This window comes from Meriones unguiculatus, chromosome 10 (genome assembly GCF_030254825.1).
Source record: "Meriones unguiculatus strain TT.TT164.6M chromosome 10, Bangor_MerUng_6.1, whole genome shotgun sequence".
Classification (NCBI taxonomy): Eukaryota; Metazoa; Chordata; class Mammalia; order Rodentia; family Muridae; genus Meriones; species Meriones unguiculatus.
The window spans coordinates 17,311,452-17,339,088 of NC_083358.1; the positions used below are offsets into that span (position 1 = coordinate 17,311,452).

The 27,637-nt window shown below is 48.4% G+C and overlaps 1 protein-coding gene and 3 non-coding genes across 5 annotated transcripts in view; 2 read left to right on the forward strand and 2 right to left on the reverse strand.

Moving 5' to 3' along the window:
- Positions 1 to 27,637, reverse strand: part of Vac14 (VAC14 component of PIKFYVE complex) — a 105,929-nt gene that overhangs the window by 72,346 nt on the left and 5,946 nt on the right. For both annotated transcript variants that reach the window (XM_021632553.2, XM_060391978.1), the window contains exons 2-10: positions 19,709 to 19,859; positions 19,259 to 19,426; positions 18,370 to 18,432; positions 17,473 to 17,580; positions 16,688 to 16,797; positions 16,342 to 16,448; positions 15,333 to 15,467; positions 14,801 to 14,953; positions 3,348 to 3,411 (exon numbers count right to left, since the gene is read on the reverse strand). In XM_021632553.2, the coding sequence (XP_021488228.1) occupies positions 3,348 to 3,411; positions 14,801 to 14,953; positions 15,333 to 15,467; positions 16,342 to 16,448; positions 16,688 to 16,797; positions 17,473 to 17,580; positions 18,370 to 18,432; positions 19,259 to 19,426; positions 19,709 to 19,859 (1,059 nt within the window). The remainder of the gene's footprint in view (positions 1 to 3,347; positions 3,412 to 14,800; positions 14,954 to 15,332; positions 15,468 to 16,341; positions 16,449 to 16,687; positions 16,798 to 17,472; positions 17,581 to 18,369; positions 18,433 to 19,258; positions 19,427 to 19,708; positions 19,860 to 27,637) is intronic.
- Positions 13,041 to 13,111, reverse strand: Trnag-gcc (transfer RNA glycine (anticodon GCC)). The gene has a single exon. It is a non-coding gene; the product is annotated as a tRNA-Gly (tRNA).
- Trnag-gcc (transfer RNA glycine (anticodon GCC)) lies at positions 20,827 to 20,897 on the forward strand. The gene has a single exon. It is a non-coding gene; the product is annotated as a tRNA-Gly (tRNA).
- On the forward strand, positions 21,500 to 21,570 carry Trnag-gcc (transfer RNA glycine (anticodon GCC)). The gene has a single exon. It is a non-coding gene; the product is annotated as a tRNA-Gly (tRNA).

Genomic DNA, 27,637 nt, shown 5'->3' on the forward strand with positions numbered 1-27,637 from the left:
AGGCAGCAATGCATTTTTGTGTGTTTAACGTTTTATGCTACTCATATTACAGCTGTAACCAAATTGGAGAAAGGTAACTCTAAAGATAGAGCTTATGAGTTCAGTGTCGCCTTTCTAAAACAGTTCACATTCTTTTTAATCGGCAGTCACTCAGTGGCAGCACCAACTTCTAGGCTTCTCTGCTGGCTGCGGTGCAGGGCAGCCAACCACGCCAGGTGAACAGTCCGAAATGGTCACTGATGACAGCATGGCCCTTGGCAAGGCCTAGTTGTCAGGGGGAGGACTGCACAGTGATACCTGTCCAAAAACCTGCCAAGTACATCAGAGAGGCCATGTGCAACCCTTAACTCTCCAACAACAATCCATCAAGCTAAGTGCTGGTGACCTGGAGCCAGACAGGCTTAGCTCGAATTTTCACCTCATCACTAAATTAGCTGGGTGGCTTCCACCAAGAACTTAACCTCTCTGTCCTGTCTCCTCATCTTGATTATGGGGAAAAAGAGGTTCTTGTGATAACTAGGGTAGCTAAGTGTGACCAAGCGTGTGCCGTCCGCCAGGCACTGTTTCAAGCTTTTCACACACTTTACCTGATTTGTATCCATTCCTCTATGGGGTCAATGCTGTCACTGTCCCCACAGTTAACACACATGGGAGGCAGGATGTGAACTGGGCCCCTTTCTCTCCAGAGGAAGGGATGCACCCGGTATGCAGATAGGTAGCAGTGGTGAAATCCTCCTCTGCTGTTGTCTTGCTTTCCACCATGCTTCCTCCATTCTGACCTCTTTTCTTTTCACCTCTCCTCAAAGGAGGCCCGTCTTCAACTTCCCACAAATCTCCAGCCCCATGAGGTTAAAGGTTACACCCCTTTGGTGCTGCTTGAGTCTCCACCCACTCAGACAGAGAGATATCACTTCTGTTTTTTCAGTGGCTCTCTTGGTGGCCAGACGGGAGAGGAAGGCATCTTGTGGCCTTTTGATGCTTTGATTCCTCATAACCAGCCTGATCCCTGCTATGGATTCAGCTATGGATTCAGAATTGTGTGTGGATGTGCATTTTCCTAGGAAAAGGGTCCACAGCTTTCATTAGACTCTCCCAAGGCTGGTGATCACTAAGAGGCTAATGACCAGGAACAGTCTTCCCTCTAGCCACTGCTCTTTGCTTGTCATTTGGGTGGGGCTCTGGGTAAACCATGCATCCAGAAGATGGGAGGCCAGGTTGTTTTGTGTCACCCTGAATGATGCCATCTGTGCAAGTTCAGTGGCCCTGGAGGGAGCAGGCCAGAGGCTCTGAGCGTCTGGCCTGTTCACACAGCTCCTGTGCTGGTTTCTTCCAAGCACGGGCAGGGCTGCAGGCCATGATGCTGCCACAAGACGACCCTCCTACACCAGTAGAGTATGCAGGATAATCTTTTTGTGTTTTGTCTCCCTGTGTGTTCTCAAAAGATCGGATTCAGCATTAGCTCTTGAGTGACAGGTATAAACCAAATCTGGTTCCGGCTAGCTGGTCTGTGACATGAACACAGGAACGGAAGTCTCTGTAGGCCCACCCAGCTGAGTATAAGTTTCCAAACGGCAAGTGAGGTGGTAGAAGGTTGTGCCACCTTTGCAGCCCATCAGTCACGCACTGGCTCTGCTTCCTCCTTCATTCTACAGTCACTCCCTGAAGCGTGACAGTCTTTGTAGTCCAGATTACAGTGCCAAGTGCATGACAGTCTTTCTGGCTAGAAGTGGGAGTTCATACAGCCCTTCACTGACCCTACCACTCCTGCATATGCTACTGGCTTGCAAAGCCTTCCTGCCCAGAAATGGCCCTTCAAGAGGACTCACACAGCCCCTGCACCTCTGCCCATACCTCTTATTCTGAGTTCCAAAAGTCAGTTTTCATGCTGGGCCCCTCCTCCCTGAGGATTCCTCGAGTCCCCTGGGGCAGAGTCTAGAGAGCCTCGGTCATACCTGTTCTTCTTTCCAGTCCAGCTTAGGAATGTGCCAGGACACCCTGGGCTTAGCTTTAGCTAAACATCTAGAGGCTACTCTCCCCGTTCCTCCCATTTGTTCCACTCTGTCCAACAGCAAAGCCGCCAAGCCTACTTTTCAAACACAGCTTTTCAGTGTGAGCTGCTGTCCCTTCTCCCCAGCCACTCTGACCCTCTCCTAAAACCATTCCGTAAACAGTAGTCTATTTCCCCATACTTCTTCATCCCTAAAATAGACATAAGGGTGTTGCTGATGGGCTGGATACCAGCGAAACTTCAATGGTCTGACACTGGGGGATCACAGAGCCTGGGTGTGGGGCATGCTTACCAGCCACAGGGCCTTGTCTCCCTAACCCTCCCTAACCACCTCCTCTATAGTTCTGTCTCTTAGAAACTGGCTTGCTACTTCACTGTCTCCCATTAAAGTGTATTGAAGCCAGGGTCACATTTATGGGCTCTTTCCCTCAAAACCTGTGGGGACCAGCCCTGGCAGGTGCTCTAGAAGTGGATGGCAAGCAAGTGAAGGTGAGTGGGTGACTGGCACTCTTCCTGTCACTCACTTTGAGAGGCAGCTCCAGGGCACACAGGTACTGGATTCAGAAAAGATCCCCAGGTTTTTAGGGATAGCAACACACTAACCATGAAACAGAAGGGAGACCCTGAGGGTTTGAGAAGAACCTCCTGGAGTGGAGCAGACGGTTTTTCCTCACAACAACTGGCTCCCCAGGCCCAAGTTCAATGTTTAGAGGAAATCACTGTAGAATTGCCATCTACTTTCTAGGCACAGGTGCTAATGCTTTAAAGAGACAGCTTCAGCAGGCAGGTCCGCAGACTCAGCCCAGGACAGAACCATGATGGTTTCTTCCCTAGGGGATTCCATCACCTGGCAGGAGCAGGCAGGCAAGGCAGGGTAGGACTTTGCTCCCTGGTCTGCACTGCCCCCCTGTGGAAGCCTGTGCTATGACAGCCATCCTGGGAGAAGGCAGAAGAAAGTTCCAGTGCCTGCGCCTATGCACCACAGCCACTCTCCTGACCAGTGTTCTGTGTCTCTATGTCTCCCCCTGCCCAGAGCCAGCCTTTCCTTGAATAAGGAAAAGATGCTGGGTAAAGGCACCTACAGCCTTACGACCATCAGCATACACTGCTGGGCTTCTGGAATGTGCATTCATTTACTGACCAGCAGCTCCCAATCTTTCCCAAAGGCAATCTGTCCAGAGGAACTGGGTGGAGAGGCTCCTGTGGCACCCTCAGGTTTCATCAAGTGCCTCCGCTGTGTACCAGGCATTCCCCAAACAGTGGCCTTGGCCAGTTTTCCTTGCTGTAATCTCTTGCACCCAGGAGGATCTAGACCACTAGCTTTCCACGAACCACTCACCTGGCTGAGGTGAAGACGTTGATGCCACTTCCAAAGCTGGAGTCACAGGAACCACCTGGACCTCCTGCGGAAGGAAGAAGAACGAGGTGAGGCTAAAGCCTGCCTGCTCTTTTGTAGAAACAAGATCCTGGTCTCTCCTCCCCAGCAGCTACTCCTCCATTCATGCTCCTGAAAAGGAAGCCAAGGACCCAGTGCTTCTACAGTCCCCAGTGCTCAGGGGACAAGAGCCATGCACAGGGATCGCGTAGGCTGTGGACATTCATGCTGAATACAACTGGGACATTTCAGAAGGGCCTGCAAGCCCAAGGGCAGTGGCTGTACATGACTTAGGCTATTTAGCATCTTAGCCAACAGGGAATGCAGATCAAGTTGACAATGAGATACCACTTCATACCCATCAGGAGGGCTGAAGTCAAAAAGGAAGAAGATGGAAACGTTGGGAAGGGTGTGGGGGAACAGAAACTCTTCTGCATTGCTGGCAGCAATGTGAAATGGTGTTGCCACTTTGTACAACAGGTTGGCAGTTCCTCAGAACTTAAACACAGGTGGCCCAGCAATCCCACAAAGGAGCAAAGGAAACCTGTGTCCCACGGAAGCTGCATTTTAAGCTGATGCAGCCACCTACCACCGTCAAAAGGTGAAGTCAAACCACATGCTATGCATGGATAAACAAACCGAAATACTACTCAGCAACAAAGAGGGACAGGTTACAGAATGGATGAACTTTAAGGACACGCTAAGTCAAAGACGCCAAGTCCAAAATACTACATAGTAATATTCCACTTGTAGGAAGTGTCCAGAACAGGCAAGTCTGGAGACAGAAAGTAGATTAGAGATTCCCTAGGGCTGGAGGACTTGGGGTAGTGGAGTGTGATGGGTAAGGGCTTCTTTTAAGGTCAGTGAAGATGCTCTAAAATCTGGTGAGCTGATTATACAACTTTGTGACCCAACAAAAGTTGCTAAATTGTACACATTCAGCTGGTATGTAAAGTTTACCAAGCATCAATAAAAGGGTTAAAAATGACAGTGTGCATCTGGAAAGCTGCCAGTGAGGCAGACTCTAACCCAGGTACTGGCCGGAAGCTGGTCACAGCTTAGAGAGTCAAGGACAGGAGCAGGGGTCAGCACTGTGAAGTATGCAGATACAGGGTCAACGTCCCCAGTCAGTACTGAGCCAATGAGCCAACGTAGCCCCAACAGGATGCGCTGCAGACAGGACTTCTGCGGCATCCTTCCACAGTGCCTAACTTCAGGATGCATGGGAAAACATGTGACTCACTGTGGAGCAGTGGGTCTGCAGAGTGACCGGCCAGACCTTCGTAAGTTTCACAGACTGAGTCAGAGGACAGCAGTTAAATGTAGTGTGGAGTTTCAGACTCAATGGGACAGGAGGGGAAAACTGAGGACAGTCAAGTTAGGTGTTGAGTGGAGCTAGTATCCTAACAAAGTTCTAGGTATCTCAGAGAATGACATATAAGGAGCTCCTTATTCTTTTCTGAACACATAAAGTTATTTTTTTAAAGTGCCCCCCGCAACCCCAGAGACGGGGACTCTCTGTGTAGCCCTCACTGTCCCAGATCTCCCTTTGTAGACCAGGCTGGGTTTGAACTTGAAGAGATTCAGCTGCTCTGCCTGTCTAGTGCTGAGATTAAACGTAGAAAAATCTATAGACTAGAGACAGTACCAGTTTTGTGGAGAAGAGAAACTGAGGATACAGGGCATTCCATGACAGGCTCTAAATTAGACAGTATCAGGAACCTGGTATTTTTCCGGAGAACCACATATACACATTGAGGGTGGCAGAGAAGGACAGGGAGGGAAGGAGGGGGAGAGAGACACAGAGAGATGGACACACACACACACACACACACACACACACACACACACAGAGAGAAGTTGTTTGTCATAGTTTCTGCCCGGGGTTTTTGTCACAGTTCCCTTGTCCCCTGTGTTCTCTCTAAATTGTCAGTGCTTCTCAGTCAGACCTAAGTTCAAAATTTCTTGCAAGGATTCACAATGAGAATTTCTCAACCATGCCAACAGGCAAAAATCATAAAGGAAAAAACCTGAAAGGCTAATTGAAATTAAAAACTGATTTAAAAGAAGTTGCTGGGACGGATGGAGAGATGGCTCAGCAGTTAAGAGCACTGGCTGGGGGCTGGAGATATGGCTGGGAGGTTAAGAGCACTGAATGATCTTCCAGAGGACCTGGGTTCAATTCCAAGCACACACATGGCAGCTCACAACTGTCTGTGACTCCAAGATCTGACAACTTCACACATACATGTGTGAAGCAAACAAAACACCAATGCATAAAAAAAAAAAAAAAAAAAAAAAAAAAGAGAGAGAGAGAGCACTGGCTGTTCTTCCAGAGGACCCAAGTTCAATTCCCAGCATCCACATGGCAGCTCACAACTGTCTGTATCCCTGTTTTAGGGATCTGTAACCCTCACACAGCTACACATACAGGAAAACACCAATGCATATAAAATAAAGATAAATAAATCATTAAAAAAAAAGTTGCTGGGAGAAGACATTTACAATGCATTTCACTGTCAGAACTAACACTCAACACAGGAAACAGCCCTTCAAGTCAAGAGAAAAGTCAGGCTGGGATGGATTTACCTAACATGAATGAGGCCATGGGTTTGGTCTGTTGCACACCCACGTGTACATGTAAACACACACACACACACACACACACGTAAATAAAATAAAAATAGGGAAGAAGAGAAAAGCAAACAAGAGGAGAAAGTCCCTGACAAAGCAGTCTAGTCATTTATGTAACAAATGCTTACATAGCTGCTAGGATGCATGAGGAATACTTTTAAACAGCCAACAGATGTTAGCTCTTTCATTGTGACAAGCCTACAGTGCCAGGACTGTCATCACTCTCATCCTAGAGGTGAAAAGAGAAGCAAGGTCAGAAGATTTGCCCAGGGTCACACAGCTGGATAGCAGGGGGTCCGGGCCAGACCCAGGGCCCTGTGTCATTGTGGAGTATTCTGAGGAGGGGAGGCTGCTGTGTGTGGCAAGAAATTGCAGGAATTGTATGACTGCAGAGTAAGAAGTTTCCTTTCACTGCCAGGGCAGTGAACATTTAAGAGATGACTCATATTCCCGTGGGAGGCGGGGGTGGGAGGGCGCTGAGGCTTCTCCAAGCTGGAAGTGCTTTTGCAGCCACTGGCCTCGGAAAGGGCCAGCTCCAGCACTATGTGCTCACATGGTAAGTGCCCCATTCCTGCACATAGAGGCAAGTGCTTTATGACTACAGCCACACCTCCAGGCCCTCCTCTTGCTTTTGGCTGGAATTCTTCTGTAAGAAATAGCTGTCCCTTCTTTGTCATTCATTCACTCAATTATTTATATCAGACATTATGGAGCCTGGATATTTATTCTGTAGGTTGTATTTGTTTGTTTTGTTTTGACTTTTTAAAGACAAGGTCTCGCGTAGCCCAGGTTGGCCTCAAGCTCTCTATGTAGGGAAGATCACCTCGAATCCCTGATCTTCCAGCCTCCATAGCTCAGGTGTTAGGATTACAGCTGCAGCAGCACCCCGGCTGTTACAGATGACTACTGCTGTCCCTGCTGTCATTCAAATGTTACCAGCCTTGACTTCTTAAAACTTTTGAAGTTTACAAATGAAATATTTTTTAAAAATTACAAATCAAAACTTTAGCCTATTCCAAAAATAGCCTATGGGCCTCCTTCCTCCCTGGTAAAGGGAATCTTTATTTCTGTATTAGGTAGGAAGGAGGCCCACACTGCCACCTGTCTTCTCTAGTCACAGAAGCGTAGGAGGGAAGGCCGTGGCAGCAGGCCAGGCCTGTTGTGCTAGTCACCCTACCTATGCCATGGTGCACAGGGCCTGAAGGCAGGGGAAAAGGAAGTGCCAGGAGAGATGGGAAGGGCAGACTGACCCAACAACCAGGGTCCATACCCTTACAAGAACCCACATATCTATAGAGGACATGTTAGGGCACCACACATGAATCTCAAATCCGCTGAGCGAGCCATCTCTTTCCACTCAGCCATCTCCCCATCTGGGTTTGATCTCTATAACATGGATAGACACACACAACTACTCAGCAGAAATGGTGTTGCCCTCCTGCAGCCCCAGCACTCGAGGCTGACACAGAAGGATGCAGAGTTGAACACCAGCTTGCATGACACAGCAAGGCCCTGTCTTAAGAAGAGAAACAGAAGAAGGGGTAGAAGGACAGATGCAAGTAGACATTCACCACTCGGCAAACGCTATAGGAATCTGTTCCAGGCCCGCTCCGCCAATGGATGCTACATCCAGTCACTTAGGGGGAAAACAGGACCTTCATCTAATCTCCAGTATCCTCCCCAATATATCGTTTTTGCATATGTATGTGTGTGTGGTATGTATTCACGTGTGTGCCTGTATGTGAGTTCCCATGTGTGGACACTCGTGTGTGTGCATGTGGAGGCCAGATGCTGATGTCAGGTGTCTTTCTTCTGTGCGGAGACAGGCCTACTGATGAACCTGGAGCTAGCCAGCCAGCTTGCTCTGGGGAATCCTGTTTCTATCTCCCTAGAACTGAGGTGTGTCCCAACGTCTGCCTGGCCTTTGTGTGAGTCCTGGGGATCCAAACTCTAGTTCTCAGGCTTTATCTACTGAGCCATCTCTTCAGCTCTGATCCAATTTCTTAAAACACATATTTCAAAGGAGGAGAGAAGACAGACAGTAATATATAATGAACATTCAGCCAAGCGCACTATATGTAGTTTGCTCCTGGCAAAGTGGAACCAAACCAAACCAAACCAAACCAAACCCCCAACTAAAAAGCCCAAACAAAACAAATTTCCAATCTATGGGGAAGTAGGAACCCTAAATGGATACTGCATCACGTTAGGGCAGTGGTCTCACCCTTCTTAATGCTGTGACCCGTTAATACAGTTCCTAATGTGGTAGCCGCCAACCATAAAATAATTTTTGTTGTGACTTAATAACTGTAATTTGGCTACTGTCATGAGTGTAATGCATATATCTGATATGCAATCCCAAGGGGTCACAATCCACAGTTGAGAACCACTGCACTATGGATTTCTTCTCTGTTTCCTTTGCTGAGGAATGATGAGCAGATGGTGGCAACTTTCATAGAGGGAGCTTTTATCTTTAAGAGGCATGCCCCACCAGGTAAGACAGGATGGTGTGAGACGCACTTCAAACTTATCTGGGACTGGAGGCGCTGGATGGGAAGACGAGCCAGAGCGAGGTGAACCAGGGTGCCTTCTGCCACCTGACTCTTCACTTCCTGTTTTTAACCATTTCCTCAGGCTCTTTACAAACAACTTTGATTCTCCTAATCACCCCTCTATCAGGTTTTGTTATCATCATTTGACAAGCAGGGTCCCTGAGGCAGAGAGGTTAGGTAGCTGCCCTAAGTCAGAAAGTAGGTCAGAGTTAAGCCACAGGGAGTAGACACTGGATTCTAGAGGCAAATCTGTCATCCTCTCCCACTGGGCCTGTGTGACAGCGGAGAATGGGTCCACAACTGAATACAGGTGGCTTTTAGAGAAGGGAAAATGCAGGGAAATGGCTCTTTCATGAGAGGATTTGGCCTGTATTAGGTTGATGGCCTCTAGCACTGTGCCTTGCTTATGGGGGAAGACAGACATGCTCTACTTTCTCGAGATGCATCAAAGAGCTGAGTGCAGTGCCACTCACCCACATAGTCTCAGCTAAGCAAGAGGCTGAGGCAGAACCCTGGGAGACCAGCAGTTTCAGGCCAGACTGTACTGCACAGCAAGAACCTATCTCAAAAACAAAGGTTCAAACCCAAATAATCTAACTGGCAACAGCAAAACAAACAAAGAAAAAAAAATCCCTCTTGCTTTCACCTCCTGTCAGCCCTTGTCACATTTCTTTGCCCTCCATTTTCAGAGAAATCATCAAAAGGACTGTAATCCTTACTGCACCTCCTTCCCCCTTCCCTCTCAGAACCTGCTCCCAGAAGTCTTGTCTGACAGCACTGATGCCCCCACTCTGTGAAGACCAGCGGGGTCTTTTCAGCCTGCACAGCTCTCCACATCACTCCCCAGTGGCCGTCACTTGCTTTTCTTCTTCTCAATCCCTGGCTTCTCCTTTACTTCACTGTCCCATTCTCCATGACGGTGTGATCAGGCTCACCGGTGGCCTTCTCTCACTGACACCCAGCCCTGTGGCACTCTCCCTCAGTGTATTATTACTTATAAATATATCTGGCAGAAGCAACCCAAGAGATGATGGATCTACTTATGGTTTCAGGGAATTTCAGATGTGGTGAAGGCATGGAGGTCAGAGGGACTCAGTCTGTGTTCACATGAAGTGTGAAGTAGCTGGTCACAGTGGGTGGTCAACCAGGAAGAGACCCTAAGTGTAGCCAGGCCTTCACTCTCAAAGGTCCACCTCCCTGGGAACCAAGTATTCATCATCCTGTGAGGGGCATGCTATATTCATGCCATGCAACACCTAGCTTATAGCTCCAGACAGTTATACCAAAGCTCCCCAGCTGACTTCCAGGGGAGCACAGATCACCTAGTTAAAACTATGTTTCTGTCTAAGATGCATCAAAATCCAGCACATTCTACATTTCCTCACCTTCTCCCAAAAATCTCCTTACTGTCCCTCTACAGCCCAGTGGACAGCGACTCTATATTCCCAGTCACCTGACTCCTTTCTCTGATTCTACGTGCTAACCCCATCTGCAAAGGATTTCTTTGCTCTATGATGTTCTGTGGTGCCCACTCCCTCCAAAGGATTATTACCACCTGGCCTAGAGATAAACCTTAGGTATACATCTGCTAATTAATTCCTAAGGCTAAATTATTAAACATTTAAGGCTCATGATACCTGCTAGGCTATTTAACCTCTTCTCTGTTTGCCTCCCAAGAAGGAAGGTGTCTGGCGCCAGGCCCATTCTCATCCTGGGCCTTAAGGCTTCCCAAGTCATCCCAGGTCCCAGCACACAACCTGCTCCTCCTGGTTTCTCTTACGGGAAAAGCCCCCTTTATCTTTGGAGGCCTGCATCATGATAGTGGGATTAAAACTGGCACTCAGCAGCAAATATGGTATCAAAAGACTTAAAAGTTTATGAATTTATCCTTAGGAAATAATTACAGATGTTTGTAAGATTTTTCTGCATGCAAGTTCTTCTTAGCAAGGATTACAGGATTAAGATGGAATTAGAAGTAGCTAAGTGATTTATGATAGATTGGTTAAATAGATTAGAGCATTATCTATCTGATGTAATAATACAAGGTCAGTACATTAATAGGGAAGTACAGCTTAATAAATTAGGATGTTATAAACTACATTTCCAAAGACAAAAGACATTCGAATTACTGGTCCAGACACTGATATTATTAATATACCTAATTATACGATACTGGCTAAAAGAAAAAGCCAGTATATGTTGTGATAAAAAAACAACTGTAGCAGAAACATCCTTACTATCCCCACAGTGGAAGAAATAGCCCTAACAGCTACTCACACAATGGAATACTGTTCATCCATAAACAGAAATGAAGTGCTAATATATTTTCACCACATGGGGGAACCTTGAGATGCAAGGTGAAGCAGCCAGATCTGATTGGGCATGTACTGTGTCATTCTGTTATATGGAATGTTCACAACAGGCAAACCCACAGGGCTGGGGCAGCGCAGGTGGGGAAGGCATGAGTTTCTCAGTGGCGGACTGTGGAAATGTTTTGGAAGTGGATAGTATTGATGGTTGTACTACTGTGTGAAGATACAAAAACAATTAAGTTGTATACTTTAAAACAATGTCAATTAAAAGATAAATCAATGCAGATTAGTGCTGACTAACCTGGAAAACTGTGTATTGCTGGCAAAAAAAAAAAAAAATTTGAACTGTTAATCAATCTATTTTCAGGATTGTGTGTGTGCGCGCACATGCGTGCGAAAACAAAATACAAAGATGTAAGTGGAATATTTATACATTAAAAAACAAAAGCAAGACACCAAGAAACAACCCAACCTGAAGACTGGCAATCCGACACCCAGCTGGCAATGCTGGCTCTGGGTGACAATACATAAGCACTGCCCTAACATCTCTCCAGGGAGCATGGATTTCCTTATATCAGATGTTTAGAAACAAACAAGCTGCTTCAAGACCTCAGAGAGGCTGGGGCCTGGCCGCTGCTGCCTATGCTCCCTTCCTTGGGCCTGGGTACAGTCCCCTGCACCCATGGTGCCACTGCAATCCCCACTCTGTAGCTGTCCTTACAGGCAGATCCATGTCTGATCTGCCTATACTTGCAGCTCTCATCGATGGTGCTGGCAAATCCTGCCAGAGTCAGTTTTGCAAACAGGTAGATTTTACTACATGCACAATGGAGCTGCCACAAGTTCTCTACTGGAAATCCTCTGTACAGACTTCCTTCTCACTTACCTCTTCCTGATTTAGAACCTGATGAGAAGAAACAGACCATTGAAGGCCCAGCTGAGGGTCTTGCAATGGGAACATGTACCTACGCTCTGAAGGTGGCATTCATGTGGCAATTCCTGTTTTGCTTTCAGTACAGAGTTTATAAAACTACACAGAACTCCCCCATCAGGCTCTGTGATGAATAGCTTTGGCCAACTGTAGGCTGATGTGTTCTAAACAAGTTCAAATGCATTTTTGACTCACAATATTTTCAGCCAGTGGGTTTGTGATCGCAACCTCATTTAAGTCAGGGAGCGCCCATGTTAAAACAATACTACAGTACTTGTTGTAGAAGGAATTTGTCATAAAAGAAAAAAAAATCTATTTTGAAACTCACAGCTACCCTACAAACAGGTGACAAAGGTCACTCGACCCACCAAGTAAGGAAACTAAGGTTTGGAAAGGCTACGCAGCAAGGTCAAGTGTGGAAGCTAGGGAGACTGAGACCCAAGAAAGGCCAAGCAGCTGCTTAAGAGCAGAAGATGCCAGAAACCAGTGCTGTGACACCCAAAACAGCTAAGGGATGTCAGGGGTAGTGGGGTCGGGCCAGGCATGTTGAATGCTGCAAGGACTCAGAATCAGGGAAAGCTCTTTGCACTGCATGTCCATAAAGGGGGGGCCAATGGGGAGCTGCAGGTGGGCAGGGCTTGGGGCAGAGGGTACGAAGGAGGGGTTGGCCTGACCTGAGGCTCTGATTTAGGAGAAAGAATCAGCTGTGGAGGGCTGGATCCTGCGTGTTTGAATACATGTGCACAGGTTGTGGGGAGTATGCTAGTGTGTGCATGTGTGGAGCATGCTCCATCTCCACAGGCTGAGCAGACAAGGGGGACTCAGAGAGGAAGACCAGGCAAGAGGAGTTTTGGCAGCCACGTGGTCCTGGGCAAGGCAGAGTAGTAGGAACAGATTATCAATATGAAAAAATGGGACAAGTGTGCCCATTTCCTGGCTGGATCATCTGTCTAGTGGCTTGCTGGAACTCTGTCTTGGGCATCCTGGAAAAGACTGTGATTAGTTATAAGCTGAGGAAGGCTGAGAACAAACGTAAAGCTGTCAAGTGAGAGGCTCCCGTTTCTAGAAACTACTATAAAGCGTGCTGTTCATCTTTTACAATGCTGTTTATGAAGTAGTAAAATCCAGGCCAAGCTGCTAAGACATACCCTGGTTTAGGGTAATGTTTTCCTGAGCAGAAAGCTACTTGAAGGCGGCTTTGAAGAACTAGTTAAAAGGATAAAGATGCTGCATTGGCTGGGAATCAAACCCAGGCCTCCCACATGGCAGGCAGAAAATCTACCACTGAACCACCAATGCTCCAGTTGGTGGAGTGGATCAGCAACTCCCCAGAGAGCTCACTGCTGCTACAAGAGCAGAAAGGGAGGGACAGGGCTACCAAGCTACCAACTATGCTCCTCATACATATGACTTGAAATACAATCCACACCAAAAACTCCGCCTAACACAACTCTGCCATTGTAAAGTGTCTGATCAGGGGATTCTAAGTACAATCACAAAGGTGTACAACCATTGCACTCTCTAATTCTAGAGCCTTTCCACCATCTCCCAGAGAAACCAGGATCTGTCCCAGGCAGTCTCAGGACCATTTCCCCTCAGCCCAGGCGACCACCATTCTACTTGCTGATGGGGAGTCAGAGACACTAACTTTCATGTTGCAATAAAGCCCAAAGAAAGCCAAGCAAAAAAACAAGCAAGAGAAAGTTATTCATGGGAAAAAGCAAGATGTGGGATTGACACATGATTTTAGTTGTGTGTGTGTGTGTGTGTGTGTATATGCCCCAAATCTGCCGCTGCTCATCATCTGTGCAGGTGACCTTGCTGCTTTGCAACTTTTCCTTTCTGCGCAAAATTTCTAAAATGAGAACCATAAAACAAAAAGAAAGCAAGATAAACCATAAAACAAAAAGAAAAGCAAGATAAAAAGCTCACACACCAACACAAGTTCACAACTATCGAGACATCTAGCTTCTCCTAGAATGACAGCTTTTCCTGTGCAAGGCCTTACTAACTTACCTAAGTTTCCTCTTTCTAGGAGCTGTCAAAAAAGTGTTCAAGGTGCTACACTGACCAGTGACCAAACTGTCCGGGTCTCCCTCATGCGAGTGAGAATTCTACCGCAGAACCAACAACGCTCCAGCTGTGTGCTGTTCTGTCTCCTGGTGTTTGATTGCTCTGGCTCTGGTGCAGCTGTAACCTGATACCCAACACAGACCCAGTGGGGTGGGCCCTCTTCTACTCGACCAGCCAAACCCACAGAAGGTGGCCCTGGGACCTGGCCCAAGATTGTCCGCTACTCTAGCAAGCACACGCTATGACTATGGTGGTTCTTTTGGCTCCAAATATAGGTTCCAGATCTTGCTCTGTCACCCGTAGACATCCGCACTGGGTGTACCTCCATTTACTTTGACCAACTGAAAAGGAGGACATCCCTCCAGGGATGGTCCGAGACACTGAAGACAGGAGATAACAGCAGCAGTGCTTTAGAGGCAGACTCCATCTCCAATCAGTGTAGAAATTGGTTTTCTTTATTTTATAAACAAGGAAACAATGTCAAAGAGCATTTGAAAGACTGTTAAAAGGCAGCGACTTGCCAGTAGAAATCTCCAGTACTCGGTAAACTACCATTTTCCTGACCCATCCTCCCTGGGAATGGCTAGGGCAGAGGGCCAGATGCTGAGAATCGAATGAACTGTGCAGCTTGGTGCTCTTGCCATGTTCCCATCAATGACTTGATGGTGGCTGGGCCCAGGAGGAGATCAAGGGCAACGTTTGGTGGTCTTTGAGGTGGCAAGGGTGAAGAGCATGGGCTCTGGGGGCAGCTGCCAGACCCTACTCGGCTGCTAGAGGCTGCAGGAGGGCAACTACAGTGCCTGGGTCGCTCCTGGAACTAATCGAGTCAGCGTGTGGAAACCACACTACAAGTTTAGTTCCAGGACCTCTGCCTCCCCACAGCAGAAAGGAGGACTCTGCCATCAGGGTACTCACCGCTGGCTGTCCCCTCCTGCTTTGGTAGGGAGTCCTCAGGGTTGAGTTCTGTCTGCCTCTGTGCTACTGGCTTTGGCTCATCTGGTTCGTCATCTTCAGGGGTGACCAGCTTCATTAGGCTCTGGTTACACACATTGGCCACCTCCTTGATGCCTGTCTACTGATGTAAGGATCACCCCATGTGAAGGCCTAGAGCCTGAGGCTGCCAGTCTCTCTGGTCATGGGTTTAGTCCTCCCTAAGGCCCATTCTTGCCCCAGGCACCCTTGTGAAAATTCCTCTTTCTTCCCATAGGTGGTCCTTCCTCCACTGGGACATTTCCCATCCAAGATAGAGAGGGGCAGACCCTTGGTACATGAGATTGCTGCTCCGTATCTGGCAGCGAGCAGGTGAGGACTGAGGACAGCCAGAATGTCCCTGCCTTTCCTAATCCACATTCAGCTCCATCTCCTGCTTCCCAGGAGTGAAGAAGCCTAAAGGAAGCTGCCCACCTAGGTCCCTCCACTTCAGTTTCCACTCCGCAGTGAAGGATACTTTTCTTGCGGTCATCATAGGCCAAGCAGGGCAGGACAGCAGTCAGGATCCCAGAGGAGTAGGGCAGCATTACTCGGCCTGCTAGCTGGATGAACTCCCGCATCCAGCACATGGCTGTCAGCTGAATCAGGTCATCTGGAAGGGGAATTGGTGGCTTCCATAGGGGCTGGAACATGCATTGGAGAGCTCCCTCCCACTTACCATGCACAAAGGCTGATGAATCAGGGGCTTGACTGCTTCTAGCTATGTGAATAAATACTTCCCGGGCTCTCTGCCTTCTAAAGGTTTGTAAGGACAGGTTAAGAGAGAGCAACAATCTTGCACAGCCATGTGAAAACAGCCATGAATCCCTGCTCTGTTATAATTTGACTTGTGTTTCATTTCTAAGTGGAATCCACTTTCCTATCCTTGGAACCAGAAAACTGGCTACTCTGGCCAACAGCATGGAGTTGTGCTGATGGTATCTCTGGTTTAAGTGTAGGAATTAAGAGACCTTTCTGTGTCCTGTCTCTCTTGGAACCCTGCTGATGCCATCCAGTCTACTGGATGCTGAGCCCCATCACCCCATATCAGATGTGGGTGAGATCATACCCAGACCACCTAGCTCCAACTAAAACTGGCTTTAGGTGTATGATTAGGTCCAAGCTGGACTTGGGGGCAAAACCAGCCAGCTGACCTGTAGGTTTATGGCTAGTAACAAGCAGCTGTTGCTGAGAATGTTTCATGTGATTTGATAACCAACAGATGCTAAGAGAATGGGGATTCTGACCTCCAAGCATCCTACCTTTACCTAAGGCAAAGCATTGTCTATGAGATCTTCAGGCCAGGTGAAAGGGTATTTGTATCAAAAGAGAACCCAGATCTCATCATAGCTACACCACCACCCTACTGCTTCCAGAGTCATGTATCTCGCTTACCTGGGTCCCTTTTGCCCCATACTGAAGCCTGGATATTAGAGACAGAGGCTTCAGAGGAGGCAGCTGTGGCTATAGGGCCTCTACATACTCACCTGTGGTCTGGCAGTGGATCACCAAGATGTTGGCCATCTCAGCAAATTTCACACTGGATGGGTTCTTCTTAATTTCTTTCAGGAACTCTCCAAGAACCACCTCACACCTACCAATGAGGAAAGGAGGCACAAGCTAGCATGTCAGCCCATTTCTGCTCCGGGTCACATCCCTACATTTGTTAGGAGGATACCGAGCTGGGAAGATGAGCTTTCCACTCCTCCGTGGGAAGGATATGGGAAGAAGGAAAGGGTGTGCCCTGGTTACCAGGGCATAGAATTATATGTGACCAGGGGGACCACAGGGATTCCAGGGAGTGGCAGCTGCCTGCTCTTTCCCCCAACTCACATTTTGCGAATCTCTTTGCCATTGTCCCCCAGGATCTGGAAAAGCCCGTCCAGGATCTCTGGCAGGTAATCCAGCAGGTTAATGTCCGGCACCGACACCAGAACGAGGATCTGATGGAGGGGAGTAGCGAGAGGGTGAGCTGGGTGAGCTGGCCCAGGAGTAGAGCCTGATTTACTCTGTTCCCCTGGGACCAGTAGAGGAAGGACTGGGGGCCTGTGTCAGGGTGTAGTGCTGGCAGCCATTTTCATGCTCAATACGCAAGGAAGTTGAAGTTTGACTCCAAGATGATTTGATGCTGGGGAGAGGGGGGTTGAAGGGAAAGGCTGGATGAAGCTAGGAGACTCTCAGGGGTGGAGCTGCTGGACGTGGCACCATGGGCTTCAGAGATCCTGGGTATTTTCTAGGACAAGGAAGGAATTGCATCCCTTCAAGGGCAAACAGGATAGGCAGTGAAGACAACACAGGACAAAGTGCCGTGAAGTGCCATGGTTGGTTTGTTTTTTGAAGACAGGGTCTTACTGTATGGTCCCAGCTAGCCTGGAACTTGCTTTACTGACCAGGCTGGCCTTGAACTCACAGAGGTCTGCCTGTTTCTGCCTCTCAAGTGCTGGGATTAAAGGCATGCGCCACCATGGCCAGTCCAGTGTGTTTGGTGAAGAGGTATTTGAAGGTTATCAAGGGATAGAGACAAAGAGTATCTTTGGCAAAAGGAACCACCGTGTGTGTCACAGACTCCACCAGAGACTCCTGGTGGCTGGAGGAATCTACCAAGCACTGGGCCGTACCCAGGAGATGATGAACTGCCGGGCACATTGGTTGTTGGAGTAAATCCTCTCCCGCAGAAGGGGGATGAAGCCCACCAGGTCAAACTTGCTGCTTTCCGTCACAATGTCCTGCGGATCGAAGGGGTGAGGGTTATGAAGAGCCAACGCTTGGCTTGCTCTGCTGCTGGCCCTGGGCTGAGGGTCAGATAACCATGGAGGGAACCAGCAGGGCATGAGCTGGGTAGGAGAGGTCCCTGGAGAACTGGCATTGTCATAGGCCCAAAGCCAAACAAAGATGGATAGTGAGCAGAAAAAAGTCAAGAGAACAAAATGGATGGCAAAACCCTACTCTGAAGTCTGGGTCAAAGCCCAGCACCCTGTCATGGGAGGCTGGGGTGCAAGCTTAACTTCGTTTTTCTGGGTGGGACATTAAAACAGAAGATCCTGGCTGCAGAGATGGCTCTGCAGTTAAGAGTACTGGCTGCTAGTCTTGAAGACCTGGGTTTGGCTCTCAGTTCCCACATGGAGACTCACAACCAGCTATAACTCTAGTACCAGGGGACATGACACCTCTTATTACCTCTGCAGTGATCAGGCACACAGGTGGTACATACACATGCATGCAGGCAAAACAACTATACACATAAAATATAAGACTGACCCACATCCTGTCCCCCAAACAGAAGATTTTCATTTAGGGGGATGGCACAGTTCTGTATTTTGACTATGGTAGTAACACAGCTTTATATACTTGTCATAGAAACTGCATACCAATCAGCAAGCTTTAATATATATGCATGTACTATATATATAAAAAAAACTTAAATGAGGAAAAACATCTTCAACGCCAGAATTTCTACTCTACACAGACAGAAGGAATAAACTCTAAAAATAAAAAGACGGACAAAGCAGAAATACCTTTAAAAGGCGGTCTAGGAGCTCAGATCCACTTTTCACATTGGGGTCTGGGTCAGCAGCCAACTACGAGGCACGGAAATAGAGAAACAGAGGCAATGTTCAGTCATAGCGCAATGCGAGCCAAGAGACCTAATGCGAAGCAACAGCCAGGGCCATGGTGCAGAGCAAAACACCACGTGGTGTCCTTCCTAGTGTCTGAAGCTGAGAAAGGTGGCCAGTTACAGCGGAATGTCCCTTTGTTCAGGGACAGCCCAAGCTCTGCTGGGGTTCCCGGGCCATGAAGTAACTGGGTCAGACACTTGTTTCTACTGGCTGCTTCTAGGGCATTCCCATCTTAAAAAGCTTCGTTCTCCCATGGGCCACTGAGGCAGCAGTGAGGGTGCATTTAGAAGCATCCACGTTGTTCATTCTGCAGGGTTAACATTTTCTGGGCCACTCTGCACCACGGCATAGGACAACAGCCCCACCAACCCCTGAGGAAGGGCATCCCCACCAGGCTGAGAGGCAAGGAGAATAATAGGGACCCTAAAGCTCTACAGGGGATCATTCTTTAGCACATCCGGAAGCCTGTCATCACTGCCTTTAAAAGGGACAGCCTGGACTGTGGAGTCACCATCATTACCTTTCCTGGGAGTTAGGGCTTCTCAAACTACTGCTTTTCTGATTATGTGTATGGCAGGTTGATACTTTCACAAAGTGCAACGAAGATGGTCAGGGACATCAAAAAATATAGATACAAGTCTCTGAAAAACTAGATTCACACAGTATGTGTCCCTTATAGCAACATGCTACATGTTCTGCTTGCATGTGGGCAGTGTCCCAAGCTCTCAAGGTCCTACATAAAGTCAAGTTAGGCGGGAGGGCTGTTCTTGGCTTAATCAGAAGTTACCTTACTCAGTCCATCAAAGAGAACGTTGAAGTGGGGCAGCACGGCGCCTCGGGCCACTTTGACGATGTTGTAGAGGGCCTCACAAGCATAGTAGCGCAGCCTGCTGTCTGCATCATTAAAGCAGGTCAGCACAGGCTCGATCAGCTCCTTCAGGTAGAGCCCCGAGTCCTGGAATGAGCAGCAGGAGGACTAGTCAGAGGGGCTGGGCCTGGCTTTACGCGCTTGGGAGATGCTCAGGCCTCTGTGTAAGGGCTGAGCTAAAAGCATTCATCCCAGGCCCGCCTCCCAGAAGTGGGACCACACTATGAGGATATGGCTGTAAGGCCACACTTGCTAGTAGTCTTAAATGCGGAAGGAAGAGTCTTGAAAGAATACAGGTTTGCAAAGGCCCTGCCGGGCCTCAGTTGGAATGACGTCCATTTCTGTTTTGTCCTTCAGGAGAAGACACACCTTGCCCAGGGCAATAGAGCAGGCTGCCAGGCCAATGAGGCCCCCTTTCCGGCTGTGGGGATGCTGGGACAGGGCAAACTCCTGAGACAGGGTCTGGATCACGTGCTTGATTTGCATGGTGTTGTTCTGGGCCACAAAGTCCCGCACCAGCCTGGGGAGAGAGAAGAGAGGAGCTATAGGGCAGGTCAAACCAGGTTACCTCTGCTGCCTGGACTCCAGGGCAGGAACCGGGGTGAAGAGCAGAGATGACCTTTCCAAAAGAAGACGGGGGGGGGGGGGTGTCAGTCTCTGAGGGGGTCCTCTCAGTTCTGCTGCTGGCTGGGTTCTAATTCCTGCCCAGGTTTCAGTGTCCCTTCGTATATAATGCAGTCAGGAATAGTGGGGCTAGTTCACTTCTGGGAATCTGAGAGAATGTAAATTAATGTCTTTTCAGGGATCAAAAATGCAATCCATCCATCCATCCATCCATCCATCCATCCATCCATCCATCCATCCATTCAATCATTTCTTTTAAGCTATCACTCCCCTTTATCAAACACTTGCTCAGGTCTGTACTCATGTATCCAAGGGCTCCTCTGCATCTGTACCAGGGATACATGGCTTCATCTGGCCTCAGCCCAGTGGCAAAACCCAAACAAACGGAAAATTGTAGAAAAATGGGGTGGTGCTGTGTATGTTCAGGAGGCTGACAGGGTGGTCCTATTTGAGACATTATTTAAAAAATATTAACCGGCATTTCCTAGGTAAAGGAAGCCAGGTATATTAGTCCATTTTGCCTACTAAAATGAAATTTCAGAGGCAGAATGCTTATAAAGAAAGGTTTATTTAACTCCCAGTTTAGGACATTCACCTGCATCGGCTTATGGTAAAGACACGATCATGTACGGAAGGAAAGGACATCCTCATGGGGCTGAGGCCACAGATGACTCAAGGGCTTTTAGGTGGGAGTTGTAAGATCATAGGTACTGACTCAGGAGCAGCAACGTGTATGCACTAAACCTGTGCGGTCTCCCAAACAGGACAAACCAGCCAGGCGAGGCCAGGTGTTTCATCAGCTAGTCTGAGTTTTGAAGACAGCTCCGAGAAGAGCCCTACAGACAGGCCCTAAAACAGCTGGAGCATTGGTGGTTCAGTGGTAGAATTCTCGCCTGCCACGCGGGAGGCCCGGGTTCGATTCCCGGCCAATGCAAGCTTGCTTTTGTTGTTTGTTGTTTTTGTTTTGGTTGAGGCATGTGTGTCTCTTTCTGGTCAGTTTCCTCACAGAAATCCTGTCAGAGGAGCCAGGCCCCTCAATCACAGAAGGCCTGAAGCAGCCCAAGGACTACAGAGATTTCTGCTGAGTCCATAGGGAGCTGCCGGGCTCTCTGACAAGTATGACTGGCTTCAGGAGTCTGGCTTTCTCGCCTCCACAGTGGTGCCCCTGGTCCGGGCCAGCCGCCAGCAGGAAGCAGTGTGAAAGCTGAGAGCAGCACAACAGTTCATTCAACAGGACCCACGCAGCGGACGGGAGGCTCGCCCACAGCCTCCCTGTGTTTTGCTGATTACTGAGGAGGAGGGAGCGGAGCTCTCTTTCCTGTCTCAAGGCCCCAAGGCAAATCTACTTCACAAGCACACTAACCACAAACCCACACCCACCCTTCGCTCCCTCCTGCTCTGAGGCTAGGTGCTCTTCTTGCGGCTGTGCTGATGTGGCAGCACCATCAACTGGGCTCAGTCTGTGACTGAACGGATGTACAAGGAGGCCCAGAAATGGGATTACAGGGAGGTCTAATACAGCTGCTGACAGCTGGAGCATTGGTGGTTCAGTGGTAGAATTCTTGCCTGCCACGCGGGAGGCCCGGGTTCGATTCCCGGCCAATGCAGTAGCAATTCTTTTAGTTTTAAATATTCAGGTGAATATTTCACACTGCCTAATAATTCTGTGAGTAAAGTCATAAAACTGCAAATGATTTGTTTTTGGCTTGATTTTTAAATGTTCTTCATGGAAAAGCATTTCTAAATCCCATGAAGATCAAGAACCTTCACATGTGTCCTTGAAGAATCAAGAGCATAGGGCTATACCATAGCCTCTACGAGTGAGTAACTCTGCTTCCCACTCCTGCCCAGATGCTGAGTTCTGCTTTTGCCTAGCACAAGGGACAGCAGCACCTGGAATATGATGACACCCTCCAGGCTAAGCCAGGACCCAGGAAGAGAGCTAGCCTCCCTACTGTAGTCACCCCTGAGACTAGCTCCTCTCCTCCCCCTTTTGCAGATTCCTGGATATTCATGGCAGCTGGGGTACCCCTCCTAGATGTCAGCCCTGCACAGGTGCAGTCCCCGGCTTTGAAGGATGCTATGCTGGGGTGTGTGGAGGAAACTGGAGAGTCCTCTAGGATGATAGTACAAACCCATTAAGAGTGGACACTAAGGTGAGGAAGGCAAGAAAGCTGGTGTCTAATAGGAGAGGTGTATTGTGGCCTTATGCTAGGCACTGGACAGGGTTCTGAAGCATGAGTTCGTTCTGTCTGAGTCAAGATGGGTAAGCATTTGGCTTGGCAGAAGAAAGGCCAAGGTGAAGGACAAACAAGAGGTTTGAAAAGGTGCAAGCAGTGCAAGACCCTGAACACTTGCCAAAGCAACCCCATCTCCCTCAGGTAGCCTTGAGGAGCTATGGAAAGTGGCCAGCAGGGTATGGGTGGGAACCTATAGAGTAATCTGGAGCTGTGGGTGCTAGAAATCGGAAAGGCAGAGAGAAAGCTCTGAAGACAGCGCAGGCTCCCAGAAGGACCTACTGGTAAGGGGGAGAAGGAATGTGGCCTTGGTGCCAGAGCCACCACTTTCAATAACGGCAGGGTGTTTTAAAGGACAGTGGGGACAGTGGTACCTTTCTCCTTTGTTGGACACCAGCTGGGAGACTTACCAGAGTTCATTTTGGTCACCCCAGGCTACTAAAAAGACCATTAAAGTACCATGGCCACAGGGCCCATTACTTTAAGAGTAATTTTCTTTATCTTCAGGCAAACAAATGACAGCAATGGTACCTTCTGGAGGGAAAACCTTCTCATCAATATTACCAGCTCAGACAGCACAGGGCTGTCCTGGGGCCAGTCTTGTTCCAGGGATCAAGGCCACCCTTAGCAATCAAAACAGGCCATGTGACCTCTTTAGCCTGCTCACTCCCCAGCATCACCTTCCACTTCCAGCCCCAACTTCCTAGGGGGCCTGCTCCTCTCACATTCAGGTCTGCTTTCCTCATATGCCCTGCCTCTGCAAACCCTCTTCCACCTCCTAGGTCTGAAACAAACAGCTGAGCTATTATTATTCCCCTACTCCTCTGCACCCAGAAACGTTTAGTGTCCAGAAGTAAATCAATAAAGCTTGCACCTCCATAAAGCTTGATCAGGACCCCAACACTGTCCCACTCGCCTCACAATTCTAGGAGCAGCTGTCTCCAGCCCAACGTTATGCATACAGCAGCTGGCTGATGAGTTACACCTGCCAGTGGAGTCAGTCTGCAAAGGCTGGCAGAGCTGATGGGGGCACAGCTGTAGGGCAAACATGGGCAAAGCTTTGTGCTGCCATGTTGTTGGCATGGGAAAACCTGACCTGTGGGGTTAGCTAGTGCAGCATCCAACGGTGCTGAGGCCTTTCCAATCTTCTCACAAGTTAGCATGAGCAAAGGGCACTGTTCCTATGATCTCAAAACACATGATGAGAAGAGTCCAGTTCACTACAGCCATGGCTGGTGTCTGTAGAAAGACGCAGACACACATACGAATGCCCATGTGCTCACACACGCACACTAGGATGTGATTTGAAGTGATCCTGCTGAGGGGCAGCTGCACTCTAAAACTTCGTCCTCAGCCAGCAGGTGCCTTGGTCCACTGACTTCACAGGGAGAGTGCAGAGAAGAAAAGCAACCACAAGGGGAGCAGAGTAAGTGAAGTTCAACAGCAGGCACCCCAGCTCCTGGCCTAGTCTTCTTCAAAGACTCTAGGATGCCTCGGCTTTCATCTATAGCTCGGGAAACAGAGGTGGGGGGTCTTTAGCTGAACTCGTTTTTGAAGTTAATATCTGGTCTCACAACTCTCCCGATCACGAATCCCTGGGGTCCTTCAATGACACAAAGGCCTCAGAAGAGACGTTGCTACCGCCTTGTTTCCCGACAGAAAAAAGGTTGAACGAGACGGTTCCTAGTGGCGCTGTGTCCTCTAGCGGTTTCTCAAAGCTTCTGCTTGCAATTGGTTGGAAGTATGAGAGGCTGGCAGAGACTCCCAAAAGACACAAGCCCTAGCCGAAAGACACAGGGTTTAACAACTAACTACCCACGGTATCAAAGAGACTGCTCCCTTGGTAGCGGGAACTAAAGCTCCGTAGGATACTTCTGGATTGTTATCAGTCACACTCTGTGCTACACAGCCACAGCATGTGTTGCTAGCCCTAGCCTCTGCAACACAGTATGGTGACAGTCACAGGCTACACAAAGACGGGTGAGTTGGCTAGTATTCTTGCTGGGCGGCAGCCTTCAGAGGTCAGTTACTTGTAGCTACCATCATGCTCACCTTCTAGATTTGAACAACGCTAGGTAAATTAAGTCCATTTCTCAGGATCACTGAAGGTTTGAACCCTTGACATCAACAAATATCCTTTACACTGTATCAGTCTCTTCCTCCCCTCTTCTGAGGCCACTGTAGCTGGAAAGTGAACGCGCTGAGTGATAATTCTCCTGTGTAGACTCAGGCCCTCAGGTGACATATGTGCCTTTTCTGTACACCGTCCTCCTGCTGCTCAGTGCTCAGACGTCCCTCCATATACACAGGGAGTGCAGACGAAGAACACCCTCAAGCCATTCTGAAATGAACCTGGAGAGCTAGCTGCCTTGACTGTGAAGATAAGAAACAAGCGAATGCTGCCAAGCACTTGCTGTCTGCCAGGCAAAACACTGGCTATTTACACTAGTGTGCCGGCCAGTTCTGTGTCAGCTTGACACGGGTTAGGGTCATCGCAGAGGAGGGAGCCTCAACTGAGACACTGCCTCCAGACCACCAGGTGGTAAACAGAGAAACTGAAGGACATTTCCTTAGTTGGTGATTGATGGGGGAGGGACTGTCCCACTGTAGGTGGAGATACCCCCAGACTGGTGGTCCTGGATTCTATAACAAAGCAGGCTGAACAAGCCAGTAAGCAGCAGCCATCCATGGCCTCTGCATTGGCTCCAGGTTCCTGCCCTGTTTGAGTTCCTGTCCTGAAGCTAAACTAAGCCAAATAAGCCTTTTCCTCCCCAAGTTGCTTCAGGTCATGGTATTTCACCACGGCAATACTAACCTTAACTAAGATAATGGGTAATCAAATTTAAATCCAAAACCTGCCACCCAGTCTGGTATGTACTCTTTGAGCCAGCTGAGGGAACCGAGCAACACAGGCCACAGAGCTTTGTGAAATAATCACAAGCTTCACTTTTAAAAAGAGAATTAGACAAGGCGTATCACTATTTTGCATTGCACGTGCTCAGGTACCAGCACCACAGCCATGTCAGAACCAGGAGATAATGCGCTCTACACACCACCCAAGGCAACATTCATTCAACAACCCCTGACTAAGTAGCCTGTCTCATTCTGGCTCCGAGCAGGATGTCAAGGTAAGCCCAGAGCTGACATTCATTCCTTTGTTGTGAAACTTGCAGCCTGGACTTAGGGCCGCCTTTTAATTTTTTTTCTCCTTGCAAATACAGTTATCTGTCTCAGCTCTCCATGTGACATACTTCCCTTGTGACATGTGTATTCAGATCACCCAGGCAGCAATTCAAAGAGAATTTAGTGCATCTCCATCTGCTCACTCAACACTGGAGTAAGTGGCTTTCCATTACTCACACGTCACTAGAAAACTGAATGGAAATGAACATGTGCTTCTGAGGACAGGCCAACTTATCTTCTGACAAGGCCTGAGACTTAACTCACAAAACACATACTGAGTTAGGGAACAAGGTGGGGCTGAGTATACTAAAAATACATGATATGCACACATGCAATTATCAAGGAATAAAAATACTATATTAAAAAAATATAAGAGCTGGAGAGATGGATCGGCAGTTAAGACCACTTGCTACTCTTTCAAAGGACATGAGTTCAATTCCCAGCACTCAAATGGCAGCATACAACAGTCTAACTCTAGTGCCAGGCTATCTGGTGCCCTCTTCTGGCCTCCATGGGAACTACACATGAGGGAAAACACTCATAGGTATGAGAAACAAAAATCTGACATCCCTTCCCAAACAAAAACTACACTGAGCACCCACTGGGTGTGGCGGAAGCCAACAACACTGTGACAACTGGTAAGTGAAATGATACATCACCTCTCTTCTTACTTTCAAAGACAGATCCAATCTACAAGGCATCATTCACTACTTACAAGTATACAGTCCGGTGACTTTTTAACACATGCAGGGTTGAAGAGCTAGTAGCACAATCACTTTAAGGCATTTCCACAAACTCTAAAGAAACCCTGTGCCCCGAGCTGTCAGTCTGCTTCCTCTGGCCTTTTCCTCTCAACCTCTGGCAATCACAATCTGCTGTTGCTATAGATAAGGTGCTTTGGCCTTTTGTGACTGGCTGCTTCTTTCACCCAGCAAAAGGTTTTCAAGGTACACTTAAAAATCATAATAAAGATCAGGAAACCGAGGCAGAGACATACTCAACCAGAAGTCACAAATGCACTCTTTGTCCAGTGGTGGTGGTGGTGGTGCACATTTTTAATGCCAGCACTCAGGAGGCAGAAGCAGCTTAAGGCCAGGTTGATCCACAGAGTGAGTTCCAGGGCAGCCAGGGCTACACAGAGAAACCCTGTCTCAGAAAAAAACAAAAACCAAACCAAATAAATAAAAAAGCAGTCTTCACAGGGGGTAGGCAGGATTGTCAAACAAAGCCAAATAGAGGGATTGGTGTGACAAGCCTTGGTGAGCATGACAGCAGAAGGGTGAGGGGTTAGCTCTTGCTGAAAAGGAATACGGCACCCCTAGCCACAGCACTACAGAACCCCAAATTTCATTGTGAACATCCTCAGCTTAGAGTGCTCTGGGATTCAGGCCAAATCAGCAGTCTTCAGGCAGAACAAAGGCAGCCACCAGCCTCAGAAACCTGGTCTAAGTAATCTGCTCTAACTCCCACAGGCGCTAAACAGCAGAGCTGAGCGCAAACTCCAAACTTCACAAACTGCCTCAAAACACTGTAGGACACACCCAGGAACGGTGTCAGCCAGAGCTCTGGTCCCTGACTGTGCCTAGGTTCTCAAAGGGCACCACACTGATAGGCTTCTGGAATTCAAAGCGCAGGTGAGATTCCACTTGCTAGAGCTGTATGGCTGGTAGTGAAAGCCAAGCCCAGGAACAGTAGGGAAGCCTTCCCAGCCAGCAGCAGGCCACAGCAGGCCTCCCCTGCACAGAGGCCTCATGACCTGCTGATAACTACAGTGCCCTCTATACCTCTCTCTTCCATTCGCCTCTCCAGTAGCGAACAGAGCAGCATCTTACCAATCTTTTCATTAATACTGATCAATCACTGTGTCTTTTGAAATTTAGAGGTCACAAAACCCAAAGCAGGAAACTGGGGACATAGTGTTGGTAGAGTGCTTGCCTACCATGCACGAGGCTCTGATTTCAATTCCCAAAATTGCAAAAAGCCAGGTGTGGTGGTGGTGCAAGCCTGCAATCCCAGCTCTCAGTGATGGAGGTAGGAGGATCTCTGTTACATAGGGAACTTGAGGTCAGAGTGCGATACATGAGACTCTGTCTCAAAAAACAAAAACAAAACAAACAAACAAACAAAAAAACCAACCAACCAACCAACCAACCAACCAAAAACAGGAGCTGCAGAGGTTACCTCTGTTGGTAGAATGCTTGCCTAGCATACACAAAGCCTTGGGTTTTATCTCCCAAACTACATAGATAAGGCA